Source organism: Neomonachus schauinslandi, chromosome 13 (genome assembly GCF_002201575.2).
Source record: "Neomonachus schauinslandi chromosome 13, ASM220157v2, whole genome shotgun sequence".
Classification (NCBI taxonomy): domain Eukaryota; kingdom Metazoa; phylum Chordata; class Mammalia; order Carnivora; family Phocidae; genus Neomonachus; species Neomonachus schauinslandi.
In genome coordinates, this window is record NC_058415.1 from 55,970,290 (window position 1) to 55,990,633 (window position 20,344).

A 20,344-nucleotide genomic window follows, 5' to 3' on the forward strand; every position below is an offset into this window, starting at 1 on the left:
AGCCACTCTGAAAAACAGTATGGAGGTTGCTCAAAAAGTTAAAAATAGACTACCCTCCAATCCAGCAATTGCACTACTGGTTATTTACCCAAAGAATACAAAAATACTAATTCAAAGGGTTACATGTACCCAATGTTTATAGCTGCATTAATTATCTACAATAGCCAAATTATGGAAACAGCGAAAGTGTCCATCAATTGATGAATGAATAAATTAGATGTGAGATACACACACACACACTGGAATATTACTCAGCCATCAAAAAGAATGAAATCTTGCCAAATGCAACGATATGGGTGGAGCTAGAAAGTGTTATGCTAAGTGAAATAAGTCAGTCAGAGAAAGACAAATACCCTGTGATTCACTCATATGTGGAATTTAAGAAACTAAATGAGCAAAGGGGGAAAAAAAGAGAGAGTGGCAAACCAAGAAACAGACTCTTAACTATAGAGAACAAACTGATGGTTACCAGAGGGAGGTGGGTGGGGGATGAGTTAAATAGGGGATAGGGATTAAGGAGTGAACTTGTCATGATGAGCACAGGGTGATGTAGGGCAGTGTTTAATCATTATATTGTACACCTGAAGCTAATATAACACTATGTTAACTAACTTAAAAAAAATAAAATAAAAATGCAGGTACAGATACATATATATATGATACATATTTATAACATTCTCAAGGAGATACAACACTGGTAATAGAGAATAGATCAGTGGTTGCGAGTGGTTAAGGGTGGGAGGAGAATGTGATTTCAAGGGGGATTTTTTGGGTGATGAAACTATTCTGAATCCTTATTGTGGTGGTGGTTATACAAATATACACTGTGTTACAATTCATAAAACTAAATACCAAAAAAGGCCAATTTTACTGTATGTTAATCTTAAAAAAATCATTTTTATAGATTTTATTTATTTATTTGACAGAAAGAGAGAGAGAGAGCACAAGCAGGAAGAGTGGCAGGCAGAGGGAGAGGGAGAAGCAGGCTCCCCGCTGAGCAAGGAGCCCAATGCGGGACTCGATCCCGGGACCCTGGGATCATGACCTGAGCCGAAGGCAGACGCTTAACCGACTGAGCCACCCAGGTGCCCCTAAAAAAATTAATTCTTGGGCGCCTGGGTGGCTCAGATGGTTAAGCGTCTGCCTTCGGCTCAGGTCATGATCCTGGAGTCCCAGGATCGAGTCCCGCATCGGGCTCCCTGCTCCTTGGGTGCCTGCTTCTCCCTCTGCCTCTCTCTCTCTCTCTGTCTCTCATGAATAAATAAATAAAATCTTTAAAAAAAATTAATTCTTAATTAAAAATAGATATATAAAGCAGCAGCTCCAATTGGGCAAAAGAAAAACATACACGGTAAACACATGGTTTAGAATGGTTGCTCCTGGTGGGGTTGGGAAATGGAAGTGGGAATGAGAATAAAATAGACCAAAGAAAATAAGGCAAGAGAGTCTGTGATGATAATGGGCCATGAAATAAAGTTTGATGGCTGGATGGAAAGAAAGGAGAGAAGGAAGAAAGTACAGAAGGAAACAAATAAGGGAGTGGTGGAGATGGAGCTGGATGTGTCCTTCCAGAGCTGTACAGAAGAGAAAAAGCCCTGACGACTAGACCAAACCCTGGTCCCTGAAAAAGGTCTGCAACGCTGTGGGGATGGGTTCGTGAGCCCTGACAGCCAGACACCATCCAGCGTTACAGGACAGCTCCCTTCCCTGCTCTGACTTCTGCCTTACCAGCGGCCTCATTTGATTGTACTATGGCTTCGCTTGTAGTACCGCCAATAGCCAGAGAACTCTAGGCCACTTGACAACAGTTCTAATCTTCGCAGCAAAAGCAGCAATTTGGTATCCCAGCATGTAAATAAGTCTCGTGGGAGTTTTATTAGTGAGTCAGCTGCCCCTCTGATTAGTTCTGGAGCCCTAACTCAATTTCTGGAACTTCAGTGCTGGTTACAAATACATCCTCTCTCTGTCTAAAACCAGACCTTGAGCTATGGAGAGCCTGCTGCCCTACGGACCATGTGGGCAGTCAGCCAGTCACGCATTCCTGACAATAGCTTTCTGGTATCAGGATTATTTTAAATGCAGTCAGTTCCAATTTCCTCCTCTAAGGAGTGGGGATAATAATGTGTTCTTTTCAGGTGGTAAACGAGGTAAGTCATATACAGTTGACCTTTGCACACAGGTTTGAACAGCACTGGTCCACTTATACACAGCTTTTTTACAGTATCGTACTGTAAATGTATTCTCCTTATGATTTTCTTCACAAACAATCTTTTTCTCTGCTTACTTTATAAGAATACAGTATATAATACATAGAACATACAAAATACGTGTTAACCAAATGTTTCTGTTATTGATAAGGCTTCCGGTCAACAGTAGGCTATTAGGAGTTTTGGAGAGTCCATAGTTATACGTGGATTTTGAACAACACAGGGGGTGGGGTGGGGTCAGTGCCCCTAACGTCCATATTGTTCAAGAGTCACCTGTATATACTTATCACAATGCTTACTTAGCACTAACAGATATTCAATAAGTATTACTTTGCCTTTTGCCCTGAATCTCTATACCTTCAAAGCCTACAGATTATTATAGCCCTATAATCACAAGTGGCTAAAATTTCACATTTCTATTCTGATCTACCAGCATCAGTGATAGATTTGGAAGAAGAGGCTGAGACCTCAAAGGGCCTTTTGGGTATGATATAAGGTTTCTTGCAACACATGAGGGTTGAACAGTGATTCTGTTCATCTTTTACTGTCAGAAATAAAATGTTAAAGAACCAGGGTGCCTGGGTGGCTCAGTCGTTAAGCGTCTGCCTTCAGCTCAGGTCATGATCCCAGGGTCCTGGGATCGAGTCCCACATCAGGCTACCTGCTCAGTGGGAAGCCTGCTTCTCCCTCTCCCACTCCCCTTGCTTGTCTCTCTCGCTGTCTCTCTCTCTGTTGAAAAATAAATAAAATCTTAAAAAAATGTTAAAGAACCAGCTTAGAAGAGAATACAGAAGAAAAATTTCATAATCTTGGGATGAAGATCTTCCTGAGTGCAAAAATAACTTGAAGCCATAAAGGAAAAGACAGATTTAAATATATAAAAATTTGAAATTTCTGTATGGTCAAAGATACCAGAGATAAAGTTAAAAGATAAGTGACAGGCCATATCTGCAAACAATATATAATAAAGGAGTAATATCCATAATATTAAAAGCTCCTCCAAACCTATTTTAAAAAACTAATAGAAAAATGGGTGGCTCAGTAGGTTAAACATCCAACTCTTGATTTCAGCTCATGTCATGATCTCAGGGTCTTGAGATCAAGCCCCACACCGGGCTCCACTCTCAGCACAGAGTCTGCTGGAGATTCTTTCCCTCTCCCTCTGCCCCTTCCCCTGCTCGCATGCATGCACGCACTTTCTCTCTCTCAAATAAATAAATAAATCTTAAAAGAAAAATGGGTAAAAATATTAACAAGTAATTTACAGAAGAAATACAAATGGCCAACGTAACGAATACATGAAAGTTTGGTCAACATCATCAGTAGTCAAAGAAACTAGTTAAAACAAGATACCACATTTGATCATCACATTGGCAAATGTAAAAAGACTGCTAACTGGCATAAATGTGGGAAACAGGCATTTCTCAAACACTGCTGATGAGCACAAATTGGAGGGCAATTTGACAGCATCTATGAAATGTTGAAAGTAGGGATGCCTGGGTGGCTCAGTCGGTTAGGTATCTGCCTTCGGCTCAGGTCATGATCCTGGGGTCCTGGGATCGAGTCCCATGTCAGGCTCCTTGCTCAGCAGGAAGTCTGCTTCTCCCTCTGCCTGCCACTTCCCCTGCTTGTCCTCTCTCTCCATGACAAATAAATAAATAAAATCTTTAATTAAAAAAAAAAAACGTTAAAAGTATATGGCCTTTAGGGGCACCTGGGTGGTTCAGCTGGTTAAGCTGGACCTGACCTTTGGCTCAGGTCATGATCCCAATGTGCTGGGATCGAGCCCTGCATCACACTCCCTGCTCGGTGGGGAGTCTGCTTCTCCCTCTCTCTCTGCGCCACCCACCCCCCCCCCCCGCTCTCTCTCTTTCTCTCAAATAAATAAATTAAAATGTTTTAAAAAAAAAAAGTATATGGCCTTTAGATGTCAAATCAATAACAACCTAACCTTCCACCTTAAGACATTGGAAAAAGAGGAGCAAACTGAACCTAAAACAAGCAGAAGGAACAAAATAATAAAGATTAGAGCAGAAATTAATGAAATAGAGAACAGAAAAACAATAAAGATCAGTGAACCAAAAGCTGGTTCCTTGAAAAGATCAACAAAAATGACATACTTGTGGCTAGAAAAAAAAAGAGAGAAGACTCAAATTACCAAAATCAGGAATGAAAGAGGAAACACCCCTACCAACCTTAGAGAAACAAACAGGATCCCCGGGGGATACTGTGAAAAACTGTATGCCAATGAATTAGGTGGCTTAGGTGAAGAAGACAAATCCCTAGGAAGACACAAACTACCAGAACTGACTGAAGAATAAACAGAAAATCTGAATAGACATGCAACAAGAATCTGAGTTAGTAATCAGATAGCTTCCCACAAAGAAACACCCAGGCTCAGATGGCCTCACTGGTGAATTTTAACAGATATCTGAAGAAGAATACAAATCTTTCACCAGCTCTCCCTAAAATTGGGAAGAGGAGGGTAGTACTGCTCATTCTATGAGGCAGTACTACCTTGATACCAACATCCGACAAAGACATCACAATAAAGAGAACTACAATTCATTTATTTGTCAATTATACCTTAATAATGCTGTGCAGTGGGTGGGTGGCTCAGCCGGTTAAGCATCTGACTCCTGATTTCGGCTCAGGTCATGATCTCAGGGTCCCGGGATCGAGCCCTGAGTTGGGCTCCACACTTAGGAGGGAGTTGGCTTGGGATTCTCTCTCCCTCTCTCTCTCTGCCCCTCTTCCAGTTTGTGCGTGCGTGTGCACTCTCTCTCTCTCTCTCAAATAAATAAATCTTTAATATATTTTAATAAAGCTGAAAAAAAAAAGAACTACAAATCAATATTTCTTACTTTTTTACAAGACAGGCTATCTACAGGCCTCTGCCTAAGTTGTCCTAATAACACACCAAGCTTAGGTCACTGGGCACCCCGGGCTGCCCCCTCCCCCCACCTCCCTTCTTAACACATCTCTTCTTGTCCCCTGAGACTCCATGACACATCCAATGCTCCCTCCATTCAATTTTCTATACTCTATGATGGCCTCTCCCCAGGACATGGACAAAAAATGTCCACCTGGCGAAGGGAAGGCTGTGGAGCACCACAGAATCCTGGCGCGCCTGGCGCGTGGCAACACTCACTCCCAGCTCCCAGTGGTGTGGATTCAACAAGATGGAGGCCTCCTTGTGGCCTGGGGTAGGTCTCCTCATCGAGGCAGGCCACAGTCTCCGCCAAACCCTGGCTCCAGGCTAAACCCTATCCCTAAGTTGTGGTTACAGCCTCACACCTCTCCCTTATCCTCTTAACTCTGCCCCAGGGCAGATGGAAAACAACAACAACAACAACAACCCGCATTTGGAGAAAATTTTACTCTGCAGCCTACTATGTTGAGTGTATGTCTTCTGCACCCAAGGGAATGGGTTAGACATCGAACAAAAGAACAGAACACTGACATCACCACATACCTCATCTCATTCAATCCTCTTATCAAGCCCTTGAGGTAAGAATTATCTCCCCATTCTACACAGGAAGAAAGTATTGCCCTGGGCACCCCAGGAACAATATGCTAGACAACAGCTCTGGCCTGACTGCAAATACATCCAGGGAGCACCTTGTTAAATCACAGCTGAGTGCTGCGGAACTTGGCAGAAGAGGACAAGAGGGGCTGTGAGATGAAAGTAGCAGCTGTCACAAGTTGAATGCACCCCATCTGCTTAATTTGTAAACCTCTGGCCACTGAAATCACTGGCGCCAAAGTCATTGTACTACTTATGGACGTCAGCAGGCTCCTGTCTATCTACAAAAGAGGCATGTGAAGGGGGTGGCCATAGAGGCAGAACTGGCGATTCCCAGCCATCGATCAACTTATTTTTACCCAACATAATTTAAGTCCTTCCTTTGGGCCTCATTTCTGGATCCCCTCAATCAGGGTCGTCAGACTGGAGTTGATCCACATGGGTTAGGTGGTCAGGTGCCCAGGCCAGCCCGTCAGAACCGAACACAGTTTCTGTGGATGGCTGCATATGGTACTTCCAGACATCAACCCACAAAGTTTTAGACTAACACCATTTTGCTTTTTGTGTTTGTTTTGTTTTATTTTGTTTGTTTGTTATTATATTATGTTAGGACCAACACCATTTTGAAGCCAGGCTTATAAAGCCAGGGTCTGCCCCCATTCTACAGCTTTGGCTCCACAAATAAAGGAAGGAGGAAAGTTTCTTACCTTGTGTAAATCAACTCTTTGGCAAAGGTACAGGAAGTATTGAAAGAGCCACCAGTAAGACTCCTTGGTGGATATACCTCAGCAGGAACTCCCAGACACAATGGCGTAGAGGAAGAACCTCAAGTCCAAGTTGGGTGCAGTGCCTTATACAAGGAACTTAACGCACACACATACACACAAGCTGGGAGTGTCAATGTGAGACTCCAGATGGATCTGACTTCCCCTAGGTATCCACATTGTTTAAAAGCCAATATCTCTAGGCCAGGAATTTACAGTTTAGGGCTTGTGGATTATTCCAACCCTCCTGGAAAGCAAAGTGGCAATGTGAACCAATGTCATAAAGGTGACTATCTCCCTTAGCCTAATTCCTCTCTAGAAATTTATCCCAAGGAAATAATTCAACTGAAGCAAAAAGCAAAGCATAAGAGAAAATGTTCAAGATTATCTATGATTTTAAAACAAAACAAAACAAACAAACAAAAAAAACAATGACCATGATGGAGAAACCTGGAACACTGAATGCTAAGGAAATATCGGTAAGGATTTAATTTTTTTAAAGATTTATATATCTATTTATTTATTTGAGGGAAGAGGGGCAGTAGGAGAAGGAGAGAAAGAATCTCAAGCAGACTCCCTGGTAAGTGGGGAGCCCTACGTGGGGCTTGATCTCATCACCCTGAGATCATGACATGAGCCAAAATCCGACTGGATGCTTAACCAACTGAGTCACCCAGGCACTCCTGCATAAGGATTTTAGATAGCAGCTTGAAAAGATAATTAGGATAATTATGAATAACATACCAGTTTAAGATAGCGTTGAATGAAATGAACAGAATGCAGAATAGTTTCACACTACAATTACAACAGAGTAAAGTATGTATGTATTTAGAAAGTCTTGTCAAGTTTTGTTACAGTGGTAGGCATATGTTTCATTACAATGGTAAACAGCAGAATTGTATTTTTTAAAATATTTAATGTGGTGATGTATTTTCAACTAAAAAAGAGAAAAAAGGAAGAAATCCTACAAGCAAACACCAAAATCTTCACAAATAAGAACTATCAGTGCTACCAATAATAGATAACATATATTCAGAGCTTATTCAGTGTTAGGCACTGTTTTAGGCCTTTTTATGCCTACTACCTAAATCTTACAACATCTATGAGGTAGACACTATTGTTATCCCCATTTTACAGGTGAGAGCACTGAGGCACTGAAAGGAAAACATCTCTCCCATATCACACAGCTAGCCAGTGGGTAGTGTGCTTCACAGGGAATTTCAGAGCCCTTTCATGCTGCAGATATGACCAGGATTTCCCCCATACCAATCCAGACTTCGGGAGGAAGAGAAGGAAGAGCACTAAAGACCAACAGGTCCAACCCACTCAAACTTCAGAGAGGGAAAGAGGGACCAATAGAGTTGGGACTTGCCCAAAATGATGGAATGAGTTAGGAGAAGGACCAGAACACGGAATTCTCACACCAGTGGCCTTTGAGGCTTGCCCCTACCCCCTGCAGACCACAAACCCCCTGGTTCTGTACCTCCCTCTCCCTTCGCCTTCTCTCCTTCAGGCCCTCAGTCTAGCTATCTTCAGCTTTCCCCTGTCCAGCACAGCCCCTTCTGCACCACCTTCTCTCTTCCATTATCTTCCTTTCACTCTGCCTCCCACTTCCTGTCCTCTCCTGCCCGGCTGGTGACTGCATGCAGCAGCTGGGACAGCAGCCATGGCCTTCTTCCCATGTGACAGCAACCAGAGGAAATTACAGGCTGCGTTCAGCAGTAGACCCCTGCCCTTCCCAACCAGGGAGACTGTTCAGACACACTGAGAAACACAGAGATGCTAGAATCAGTGTTGGAAGAGAGGCCCTTCATTTTGAGTCTGGACCTAGCCCAGATCACCCATCTGGTTCTCTGCACCTTCCCAGTGCCCTGGGGACACCCACACTTCCCCTTTCTGACTACACCATATTGCCAGGGTCTGTCCACTGCTGAGCCCTTGTTCATGTCTATCTCCCATGCTTCAGATACTGTGGTTACCAACAAAAGCTTGCTGAGTGAGCAAATCAGTCTTCATTCACCCACTTCCTTAGGGCTCCTCCTGACTTGGGGTGAAGACTCAGGTCTACCCATTCTCAGCCAGGCAGTGGCCATGCCCAGGCTGCCTTTATACTCATCTGAATGCCAGGAGCTACCTAACACCTCAGCGCCAAGTCACCAAGCTGCTATGATGCAAATACCATTTTCCCTACACCCACCCTTAGCTTGGAGTCCTATTCTGTTTTTTCAAGCTGGTGGCGGCAGGGTGGCCTGAGACACTAACGACAGCTCTGCACTTTCAGGATGTCAAAGGCAAAAGGACATTATGCAAAACAGGAAGAAACTTTTAAGGAAATTTTTTTTTTTTAAGATTTTATTTACTTATTTGACAGAGAGAGAGGCAGCGAGAGAGGGAACATAAGCAGGGGGAGCAGGAGAGGGAGAAGCAGGCCTCCGGCCGAGCAGGGAACCCAATGTGGGGCTCGATCCCAGGGGCTCCAGGACCCTGGGATCATGACCTGAGCCAAAGGCAGACGCTTAACAGCTGAGCCACCCAGGGGCCCCTTAAGGAAACTTTTAAAGGCATTTTTTAAATGCACACGGTCATGGGGTCAGGCAATTAGTGAACCCCCTGCCAGGGCCCCTCCCCATGACCTCCAGACCCATGAGGTGGGACAGGAAGGAACCTGACCTCATACCATACTGGTCGTGCTGGTCTGACATGACCCCGCCACTTCCCTCAGCACAGCCTCCCCACGGATCCCCAGACTCTGTGCCAAATGACCCCTGGCAGAGTCCCAAAGCCCAAGTGTCCCTCAGAAAGGGAGAATGTAGATCCGGTGAGGGCAATCAAAGTGGAATAATTTCCAAGTGCAATGACATCTTGGGAAGAGCCTAGCCTAATGGCCTGAGACTAGATTGCTCAGACCACCTGAACCAGTCCCAACTGAGCGCTGGGCTCTAATGCTCTCTGAGGCTTCTCTCAAAAGCAATTCCTGGAAACCTATAGGGTCTCACTTCAGGGCCCCTCCCCAGATCTCACTGTGCTATTGGTTTCACAGTCCGATTTGCTAGCGTGTTTCCGGGCGGCTCCGTGGAAACAGTCAGTCATGTCAACTGCACCAGCTTAGCTAGCTGGTGTCTCCCCAGCACCACGGCCCCAGGGCCACAGTCCACACAAGCCTAGCCCAGGGACTTGGCAGCTAAGGAGACAAATGGAGAAGTTACTGAGAAAGCAGACTCCTAGGGCATCACCCCCACTGCTTCTGTTAACAACAGATTTCTGCTCAGTCTGATCCCAAGTGTCCATCCTACAGCTTGGCCCTCTGCCCCTGCCCCAGGCACTTCCTGCACCTAGTTTCCTTTTTAATCAGAATTCTAGACACATCCTTCATTCAGCAATAAATGATACTCCTCTGCCAGCACTAAGTAAACCTGTAATTTTGAATGGGTCTATCTTTTTTAAACTGGTTTTAAAACCTAGCTCTTCTCAAAAAGCATTCACCCTTTTTTTCCCTTTTTAGAAAACTCTACTCGAGAAACAATCCAGAAAATGCAATGCTTTATGCACAAGCCTCAGAGGGCCACTAAGAAAAAACAAAAACTACGTGTGTGTGTGTGTGTGTGTGTTCAACAACAACTGAAAAAATAAAGTTATAGCATATTCAGCTGACAGAATGACACAGCTTTTGGGGTTTTTAAAAGTGTAGGACCAAGCTCGTGAGAAAGAATCTTAAGTGACAAATGCTGGATACCAGGCTATCTATGTCTATCTATACCAATCTATCTGTTCATCTATAGTCTTAAATATGTACAAGAAAAAGATTAGCAGGAGATACGCCAACATGTTTCCTCTAGGTGAAAGGAATACAGGCGTGCCTTTCTACCTCTTTTACCTTTTTAAGTTATTTTCAATAAGCCTGCATTACTTTTTACAAAAAAAATACAGGAAAAAGCAAAGACCCACAGCCCTAGCCTGCAGCATTCCATGGAAGCTACTCCTTCCCTCTCTCTGGACTTCGTGAGGGGCTTTGGAGGGGTGGCAGGGGAAAGGGAAGCAGCTACATAACACACCCAGACCAGACATTAAATTCACTGCCAAAGAATTCAGCAACGGCCAATTATATATCTCCTGGCCTTCATTTGTGTAGGGAAGGGGCGGGCCGAGGCCAGGCTGGAAAGTGGAACCTGAAACACTGAGTGTGTGACTCAGCCCTTCTGCCTTCTAAGGACGAATCCCTTTAGGCCACGTCCACTCAGAACCAGCTCCCAACCGGACCCTATCCCCTGACCTTAAGCCACCATGACCTTCGAACCTGGACGTTTTGACCTTCACAACAGGATCTGCAATCTCTCCCCAAACTGGTGACCCGCGTAGGCCCACATAAGCACAGAGACCCCCACAACTGGGGCCTTTACAATCACAGCCACAGTCCAGCTCCTAGGAACACTCACAATCCCATGCCTGGTGAACTCCCCCAGGAGTTAGGGTCTGGCTCGCTGGCCTTTACAGTGACCTCATTGCCCAGACCACCCTGGGCGTTGCCAGAGCCAAGTGTAAAATGGCCACAGTGCCAGGACCCACAGGATTTAAGCTGCAAGGGCAATCCATCTGTTTTAGGACAAATGGATTGCCACTTAACCAGATAAGAATAACTGGAATTTCCAGGTGGATATTATTACAAGCAGAATTCCAGTCTCTGCTTCTTGTCAGGAGCAGGCAGGGAACACTGAATAGTGAAGATGGCATTGGAGGCACTGGGTATGCAAGCAAGGAAGAAATCACTAGGTTTAACTTGGCCACAGGACGACTGGGCCGCTTTCTTTCTTTCTTTCTTTTTTTTAAGATTTTATTTATTTATTTGACAGAGAGAGACAGCAAGAGAGGGAGACTGGGCCACTTTCATACACACCCAGAGCCCAGCTAAGCCCAAAGAGGATGAGCCTCCCAGACCTGCCCCCAAAGCCCAGAAGATTCCCTGGGTGAAATCCACAGAAAGGCAGGGATTGCCTGAGCATTAACTGTCCTGTCGTTCCCAACCCATAAATTAGTCTAGTCCCAGCCTGGAAATCCCTACCCTGCTGCTACCCAAAGACCATATGGCTGCTGATGTCTCGTAACAGTCATTATAAAGCAGCAAGGTACAGATTACTCAACAGAGCTAATTTGAGGCTTCAGAAATTACAGAAACAACCAAAACCAGGACTGAAGAACTTTGATATCAACTCTAGTTTTCTGAATAAGAGAAAGAAAGAAGGAAGAAAGGAAGAAAAGGTGGGATGGATAGGAGAGGGAGAGACTAAACACACACACATTTTAGTTTCCCTAAATGACATCAGCACAGTTTAATTATGCCTCCTCTGCCTGGACTGTTCTTAAAGAAGAGGCATTGTGTCATCTTCCTCTTTGCAGCTCTAGTACCCAGCACAGGACAGGTGCATCGTGGGAACTAAATGAATGAAGTTACCAGATGTTTTAGCCATCAAGGATGTCCAGGCCAGCTTTCAGGTGGACAGACAGACATACCTAGCAAGGATCCTCTCAAACTCTAGGTCATATTAGCCTGCTCTGAGCCTCTGCACTAGGTGTCTACTGGGCAATAACCTCAAGGAAGAACACTGGGCTGGGAAGCAGGATACCCGAGTTCCAGCCCCAGCACAATGAGGGATGAGGCCAGGGAACTAGACAGTCCCATCCTGGGATGCTATGGGTCCAAGATGCTGCAGTTTGAATCCAATCCCACATTTGACTCTCTGCTCCCCATGCCCCAGGGAGTGTCCACCTGGTCCATAAGGTGGAGGCTTCTATGCTTGCTGAGTCTGGGACAGACTGCAACAGGTAGGAATCACTCCTGCCACCATCAGGCTGAGTGGAAGGAAGCAAGCCCAATAGTCATAGAGGGTATTTCTCAATCTCAGACTGTTAGACAAGAAGGTGTATCTTTGTATTTGCCAATAAACTACTTTCCCAAGGAAAAACAACAGGACAAACTAGTTTAAAGTACTAGCTACATAATCTCCCAGAGTTAAAGACCTGGACAAGGGGAGGCTCCCCGTACCTTCCCCAACTCTGAGGATGAGGCTCTACCCCAAGCCAGAAAGTGATGAGGCTCCAAGACTCAAAGGGGAGAGAGAGCCCTTCCCCAAGCTGAGGGCTGGGACAGATGTCCTCAAAGTACATTTTGTCCTGGGCAGCCTGCTTGTGTCCACATGTGTGAATATGTGAGAAGGGGGAGAGGGGGATAGCATGCTGGTGGAAAAACACCTGAGAGCTGAGAGCCAGCAGGGACGCAGATAGTGCTTTGTCTTCCCAAGGGCACAAACCACTACAGAAGCTTGGTTAACAGCCCCCACAAAAGCTGGGGAAGTTGACTCATGGACAAGTGCTCTCCCAGGACCCTGGCTACCTATGGTGGCTGTTTGCTGGTCCAGGTGCCCATGGCTCTCTGGTGCCCACCTCTAGATTAGAGTCGTTTGAACAAATGAAGAGGATCTCTTCAAAGCATAGATGGGCAAAGGAAGCCTCTGGGTTTAAGCAGTCCTATACTCACCCCCCACACCCCATACACCCTTGAGGGGACTGTAGCAGCTGTACCAGGCCCCAGTTGAGCCCCCAGGTCAGTCCTGCCTCCCCTAACCAGTCCAACTTAAGGTCCTGCCCACCTTCCACCTAGCCCCTCTCTGGGCTGGCAGCGCCAAGGCCAGCACCAGTCAAGTCACGTTGAGTTGCCACCAAATCTGAGCAGAGACGAACATTCCAGGAAAAGAAAATGCAAGACCGCTGCTCCTCCCAGGTCGAACACCCAGGCAGCCAGGAAAGGGAGCCTTGTGACCGCGTTACGTGGACTAGATGCTACACAGCCTGAGGGCCAAGAGGACAGTGCCTGCAGGCCTGAACTTTCTGGGAGAACTCCCCCGGGAACTTGGAGGAATACTCAGGAAAGGCCCACCTCCCCCACTGCAGTCCCTACTCCTGAAGGCCTCCCACTAGCCCACCGGGGGATCCTGAGGCAGGGCCTACAATGAATGGCTCAACACACTGCAACCTGCCTTATGTCACAAAGACTAGACAGAGGCAGGATTCAAGCCCAAGTCTTTCTGAAGTCTATCCAAGGCTCTGACAACCCATGAGAGATCAAACAGACACCATCAACAGCCCGGTCTGGTGTCTGGCTCCTCCAGGGAAGGGCATGCCCATTGCCCTCCACGTACCAAATAGGAGCTTATCACAGTGTCTGGCCCAGACCCCTGGACACCAGAAAGTAGAGCCAAGTCAAGGAAAGGAACTGCAAGTAGTGAAAAGGCCACAGTTCTAAACCCCACGGATGCTTTCTCCCATCAACCTCAAAACCACCCCGCAGGGGCTTTGATTGACACCTGCTCAGATGAACAGATGGGCTCAATTCCCCCCAACCCACACACTCCTAGAGAGACTTTCAGCCTCCTCGAGACCCCCTCTCAGCCAGGAGCCCCCATTCAGAGAGCTGACCCAACCACTCAAACCTAAGGGCTCAATTAAAATGAAGAAAAACCTGCCACCTTCACTTTGTGGGACCTACACAGCAGCAGCCCAAACATCACGGTTCCATGCGTGTCACACTAAAGGGGCCAAGCTAGAGAAGACCCAGGGCCTCTCCTCACCCTCCAAATGTTATCTCTCAGGAAGTGCCTTCACGCTGCCAATTCAAAATTCAGCTCAGAAATACCAGTAACCGGTCACCAAGCATTAGGAACACCGTCGCAAAACAAAAACAAAGCACCATGGGCCCTCGAACTTCACTGAGAAGACCTTATACCTCAAATACCAATCTAATGAACTTTGGGGCACTTTAATTTGCTAATTTCTCTTTTTTCTGCATAAACATCTAGGCAACAATTAAAAACAAAAACATGAAAACTGGCCTCTCTGGGTTCTGGGGACTTATCTCTCTCTTCCCCCTTTCTCTCTGCTGTTCAGAGCCACCTCCACAGGAGTCTGAGAAAATGGAACTCAAGTCCCAAGTCCTATTTGCCATGTACTTAATGTACACAATCTCACTTAGCCCTAAAAATAACCGAGTTAAACACCAACAACCCCATTTTACATACAAGACACAGACTGTGAAAAACTCTGTAAGATGCTTGAGGCCAGACACTTAACAGCAGGGCAAATATTCAACTTTATTTTATAAGACTAGTCTGCTTCTCAGACTAACCACCAAGTCCAAAGGGATTCAATTTTCTGCTTTAAAAAAAAAAAGTCCCCTTATTTCCACAACTCATGTCTGACCAATTCCAAGAGCTTCCTCCTAAACTTGATATGAAAATACTGAAGTAATTATTGGAGAAATTGAGCAAGAGCATGTAGAAGGCCTGCTCTGCCAGGGTTTTGCGGGAAGGTGACAGAGTTCCTACTGGCAGGATGCCTGCCCTCCTGCCAGGGCCCCTCACTTAGAACAACAATCTCTAAACTCTGGCATTAAAAAATGAGCAGCCACCAGTATGATAATCTTGGGAACAACCTGTGGCCGCCTGGGCCTGACGGCCTGTGGAGATCACATGTCAAGGAAACGTTCTGCCGGCAGGGAACCGCCCAGCCTCCTCCGGACAGGAGGAACGCAAACCCACCCTCTCAAGCTCCCAGCAGGCTGGTGGCCACCCTTCCGATCACCTGGGCAAGACACCTGAGACTCCAAGCTTCTCCCTGGAAGGAACAACTGGGTGTGGACTGGTTACAGTTTAGCCCTCCAGCCCCTGTGGTACACACATTGTACTCCTACAAACACCCTCAGTCCTTGGGAGGGCTCTGCTCACATAGGTTTCGGGGAACCTACAGGTGCAGGAAGCAGGGTAGGAAGGCCCCAGGGCAGCGATCTACACAGAAGAGGAACTTGACACAATAGTAACAATTTATTAAGGGCTTACCTTCATTAATGTAAATACTTGTTTACACTGTTTCACCTAATCTTCCCAAACAACCCTGACTTAGGTACCATTTATCTTCCCCATTTAACTGATGAAAAACCAGAAGTTAACAAGTCACTCGCCCAAAAGCTCGCGAAAAGTTAACCCACTCAGGAGAGAGTGGTTCTAGGGAAAGACAAGATAGTGAACTGGATGTGAACTGGGAGGTCAATTTCCTTCCTCACTGGAGGCCTCATCATCAGTTTCCCAGACTGGAGTGGGTTACTCTGAGCTGCCTCTTGGTCCCTACCAGAGTGAGCGAGGCGAAGGCAGCTCCAAGCTCTAAACAAACTCAAACTCCAAAACTTCTTGAGGCGTGAGCCAGAGCAGGGAAGTCTACAAGGCCTTCTCCGGTTCTGGGGCCCTGGGGCCAGAGGGGCCCGCGGCTTCCTTGTACCACCCCCACCCCAGTCTTCAACGTGAATCCAAAAGGACTCGCCTCCCACCCTCTCACGCCATCCAGCCCGGAACCTCTGTCTGGGATTAGGGACGGTGATCCGGAACTGGGAGGCTGGATATCCTGGAAGAGGGCACGGGCGAACGTCCAGGGGACCCCGCCGAGGAAATTCGGGAAAGTCCCCGAGTCCTTACCGAGCAGTGGGGACTCCTCAGGGCATGCGAGCAGCGACAGCGCTGTGGTGGAGGGCACCGGGGCCGAAGTCAAGTTGCTCGCGGAGCCGGGGCCGGAGTGAGAGTCTGCCTCTGGGCTGGGGTCGCGACCCGAGCGCAGCTCGGAGGAAGCGTCCAAAGGCGGCAGCGGCGGGGCCCCTCGGGGTCGGAGCTCCCCGGAGGGCTGCTCGATCGCGGCGGCGCCGTTCGAGCCGCCCTGCAGCGGTGTTGGGACTCCGACCAGCTGAGGCAGGCGGCTCAAGTCGCGGCCCGCCAGGTAGTAGACGAGGGTGACGCCAAGATGCAGCGCGCAGACGGCTACGAGCAGGCGGCAGGCCCGCTGCAGGGACGCGCCCGGCATCGCGGCGCTGCCGCCCAGGAGCGGCTCCCGAAACCTCATCTTCCCGCCGCCGCTTTAAGAGGCGGGTGGGCTACAGCGGGGAGGGGCGGCCCGCCCGCGGGCCGCCGGCCAGGCGCTGCCCGACCGCGGCGCTTGGGGGAGGGGCCGCAGGGGAAGCGAAGAGGGAGCACTGCCCCGGCTGGCAGGCGGCGGAACTCGGAGACTCCGGCCAGCGCGACCGCCCAGCGACCAGAAGTGCGCCCGAGGCGCGGGTGGGGGCGGGCGCGGGGCCGCCGGTTGGAGCGGGGATTTCGGGACTCGAGCGGGAGGGCGGGGCCTCTGGGGCGGAGCCGCGACGCGCGGGCGGGGACTCGGGAGGGAGTTGCAGGGGGCGGAGCCGTCCCGAGGGCGGCTGGCCTCCCCGGGGCGCCGCGCCGCGTGCTCGGGTTCCCACACCGCCCTCCTCCCGAGCCCTCGTCGTGTGGCTTCGGTCGCTACCGAGCCGCGCCTCCTCCGCTTCCTCCTCCTCCTCCTGGCTGCCCTCGAGAGGCGCCGCCGCTTCCTGCGGTGCTGAAGGGCTGGGGTACGGGCCTGGGCCTACAGCGCGGCGGCGCAGAGAGCCGGCTGGTCGTTGACTTGAGGGGTTGGGGGTCGCGACGGCGCTCCAGCCAGGGCGCCTCGGTAGGCCTGATTGGGTCCGGAAGAGGGATGGGGAAAGGTTGTCCAGGAAACGGGCTTCAACACCGGGAGGGAGGTGGGACAGCCGCGGAGGGATTCTTTGGGACCTTCGATACCCCTACCTTGGCGGGGCCAGACTCCTCTACCAATGCGGGGGCCCAGCAAGGAGGCGCCGCTCACCCTCTCGCCGCGGGAAAGGGCACGAGTCTCCGCTTGTCTGGCTCAGCCTACGGCAGCCCAGCCCGGGGCATCTCAGAGGCCCACCCAGCTCGGTTTTGGGTGTGTGGGTGCCTCTTCTAGTGCATCCCGCCCCTCGAGGATACGTGCTTTGAGTGAGAGGGTGGCAAAGAGCCTCAGTAACTCCCTTGCTGGCCTGCAGGAGAGCAGCCAGCTTTGTTTACAGTTTACGTGAGCTCAGACACAATCCCAGGAAGTAGGAATTGTCCCTATCTCACAGATAGAAGAGTTCAAGGCTCAGGAAGGTTAAGAAGCTTACCTAAGATCCCACAGCTAGTGAGAGACAGAGGTAGAATTCTGGCTCCAAAACCTTTATTTACCACATATTTGCCCCCTGGTTGATTTGCACGTCTGGGTGGGAGGCTTAGGCACTGAAGTTGCTCTGTTCAAATTTTACCCAGAGGCCACTCTTCAGGAACACCTGATGCTTAGTGAGCAGGGACACCTCACCCCTGAGAAGGACTCACGGAAGTGCTGTTATTAATGTGGATGGAGAAGCTGAGGGCTCTGGAAGCCAACTGAAGTGGAGGGAATGATAGCAATAACTAGCATAGCTTGGGAGTTTATGCCAGTCAAGCACAAGCCTAATTGCTTTATATGCGTCGTCTCAATCCTAACAACACTTTCAAGTAGGTTCTTGTTACCATCTCCATTTCGCAGATGAGAAAACTGAGGCTCAGGAGTTGACTCTTGGCTGTGATCATACAGAATACTTTCCTCACTTGGCCCTGGACACCAGGCTTTCCTGATCTTCCTCACTTCACTAGTCACTCCTCTGTCTTCCTTATGGGCTTCTCCTTCTCTTCTCCAGTTGTTGAAGGCCCCAGGCCATAGTCCATGATGCTCTTTTCTGTCCGTTCAGACTCCCTAGGAGTGATTTATAATATCTGTATATAAATGATACAAAATTTCTGTCTTCTGCAGTTTTCCAAGGCCTCAGAACATAGCACATGATGTTCTTTTCTGTCTACACACTCCCTAGAAGTAATTTATAATAATCTGTTTGCTGATGATTGCAGAATTTCTATCTCTAGCCTAGATCTTCAGACTTATTTTCAAGTGCCTATCTTACCGGCATCTCAAACTCAATACATCCTGCCCGCCTCCCCGACAACCTACTCCCTATACTATACCCCACTCTCATTCTTAACCTACCTCAGAGAATGGCACCACTGTTCAGCCAGTTCCTCAAGCCAAAGCCTAAAAGGTGTCCTTGATGTGCCTCTCTTATGCTAAAATGCCATTTCCAGTCCCTCAGCAAGCCTTGTCAGTGCTACATTTAAATCATCAGAATTAACCACTTACTAATTCTGCTATAACTGTCTTGGACCAAGCTACCATCATCTTGGCCTGGGTTATAATGGTAGCTTCCTAATTGGTCACTCTGCTTTCACCTCCTCCCTGTCCCCTCCCCAGTCTGTTCTCCAAACAGCATCTAGGAAGATCTTTGTAAGCATAAATCAGATCGTGCCGTTTTATTCAAAACAAAATCCAAATGTGTAGGAGCCCTATCTAATTGGTTCCTATCTCTCTTCCCCACCCACATCTGTCACTCTCTACCATGTTCTACCTGCTTTAGCCACACTAACCTAATTCCTATTCTCTGGAATTTGCTTATTTCTTCCTGCCTCAGGGCCTTTGTACTTGCTATTCACTTAGTCTGAAATACTCATCACCCTTATTTAATTCAGATCTCCCAAATGTCACCTTAAGAGAGAGGTCTTCTCAGTCCATCCTATGTAGAATAGTCCCCCACCCAAATCTACTTAACCTGCTTGATTTTTTTCAGAGCATGTATCACTACCCAACACTATATTTATTGTTGTCTGTCTCCCTCACTAGAAGATCAGGTCCATGAGTGCAGGAACTTTCTCTCTTCACTACTATATCCTCAGCTCCTGGAACTGAGCTAGTACATAGTGGACACTGAGTAAATATTTGTTAAAATACCTGTTAAATGAATGCTTACGATCATCTTGATTATGTGGGAAGGGGAGAAGGGAAGAACTATTGCTAAGTTATTTTACTTTATTTTATTTTCTCTTATTTTAAGAGAGAAAGCGCGTGCACACAGGGAAAGGAGGGCAGAGGGAGAGGGAGAGAGAGAGAACCTTAAGTAGGCTCCACACCCAGCACAGAGCGTGACACAGGGCTCGATCTCACGACCCAGAGATCGTGACCTGAGCCAAATCAAGAGTCCGATGCTTAACCGACTGAGCTACCCAGGCACCCCGCTACGTTATTTTAACTTTATTATTTATTTATTTATTTTAGAGAGAGAGTGCATGGAGCGGGGCGGGGGGGGGGGGTTGTGGAGCAGAGGGAGAGAGGGATAATCTTAAGCAGGCTCCATGCCCAGCACAGAGCCTGACATGGGGCTTGATCTCACAACCCTGAGACCATGATCCTAAGATCATGACCTGAGCTAAAGTCAAGAGTTGGATGCTCAATGGACTGAGCCACCCAGGCACCCCATCCCGCTAAGTTATTTTAAACACATAAGTTAAGAGTTGTTCACCAGGGAATTGGTCAAGGTGAAGCTGATCTCAACAGCCTATGCCTAGAAGAAAATGCCTGTCCAATGAGTGAGGGTGGGTCTAAATAATCCCCCATCTGAAAACTGAGAGGAGGTGGAGATAGAGATACGTCTTCCACGTATCCATGTAATGGCCCAGAGACAGGATGGAGTGTAGGGAGGTTAGGGGTCACAGACTTATCCCAGGACCCTCTTTGTGGCCAGGAAGCAAGGAAAAGAAACACTTGCTGTTGATTCCTTGGGACCATGCAGAGCCAGTGAGGTTCCCACCAGCCTTATCAGCACCCCCACCACCATCTAGAGGTGCCTACAATCCGTAAATTTTTTGCTTCAGAAGGTCCAGAAGGTCAGAAACGTTCAGAACAATATTGTCCAGCTGTCCAAACAGGAACTGGTCTTAGAAACAGAGACAGACCCAAGGCAACCTTTGCCACCTCTTCCCCCTTTCCACTTTGTCAGGTGGAAACTAATCCGCATCAGAGGAGATACCTGGAGAGGAAGTTGCAGGGCTGACTGGCCAAAAAAC

At 47.9% G+C, this 20,344-nt stretch overlaps 1 protein-coding gene across 2 annotated transcripts in view; it reads right to left on the bottom strand.

The window, feature by feature from the left end:
• B4GALT1 (beta-1,4-galactosyltransferase 1) overlaps window positions 1–16,682 on the bottom strand; it is a 54,486-nt gene extending 37,804 nt beyond the window's left edge. For both annotated transcript variants that reach the window (XM_044920566.1, XM_021691376.1), the window contains exon 1: window positions 16,010–16,682. In XM_044920566.1, coding sequence (XP_044776501.1) covers window positions 16,010–16,427 — 418 coding nt within the window. In that variant the 5' untranslated portion in view covers window positions 16,428–16,682. The remainder of the gene's footprint in view (window positions 1–16,009) is intronic.
• Window positions 16,683–20,344: the final 3,662 nt, after the last annotated feature.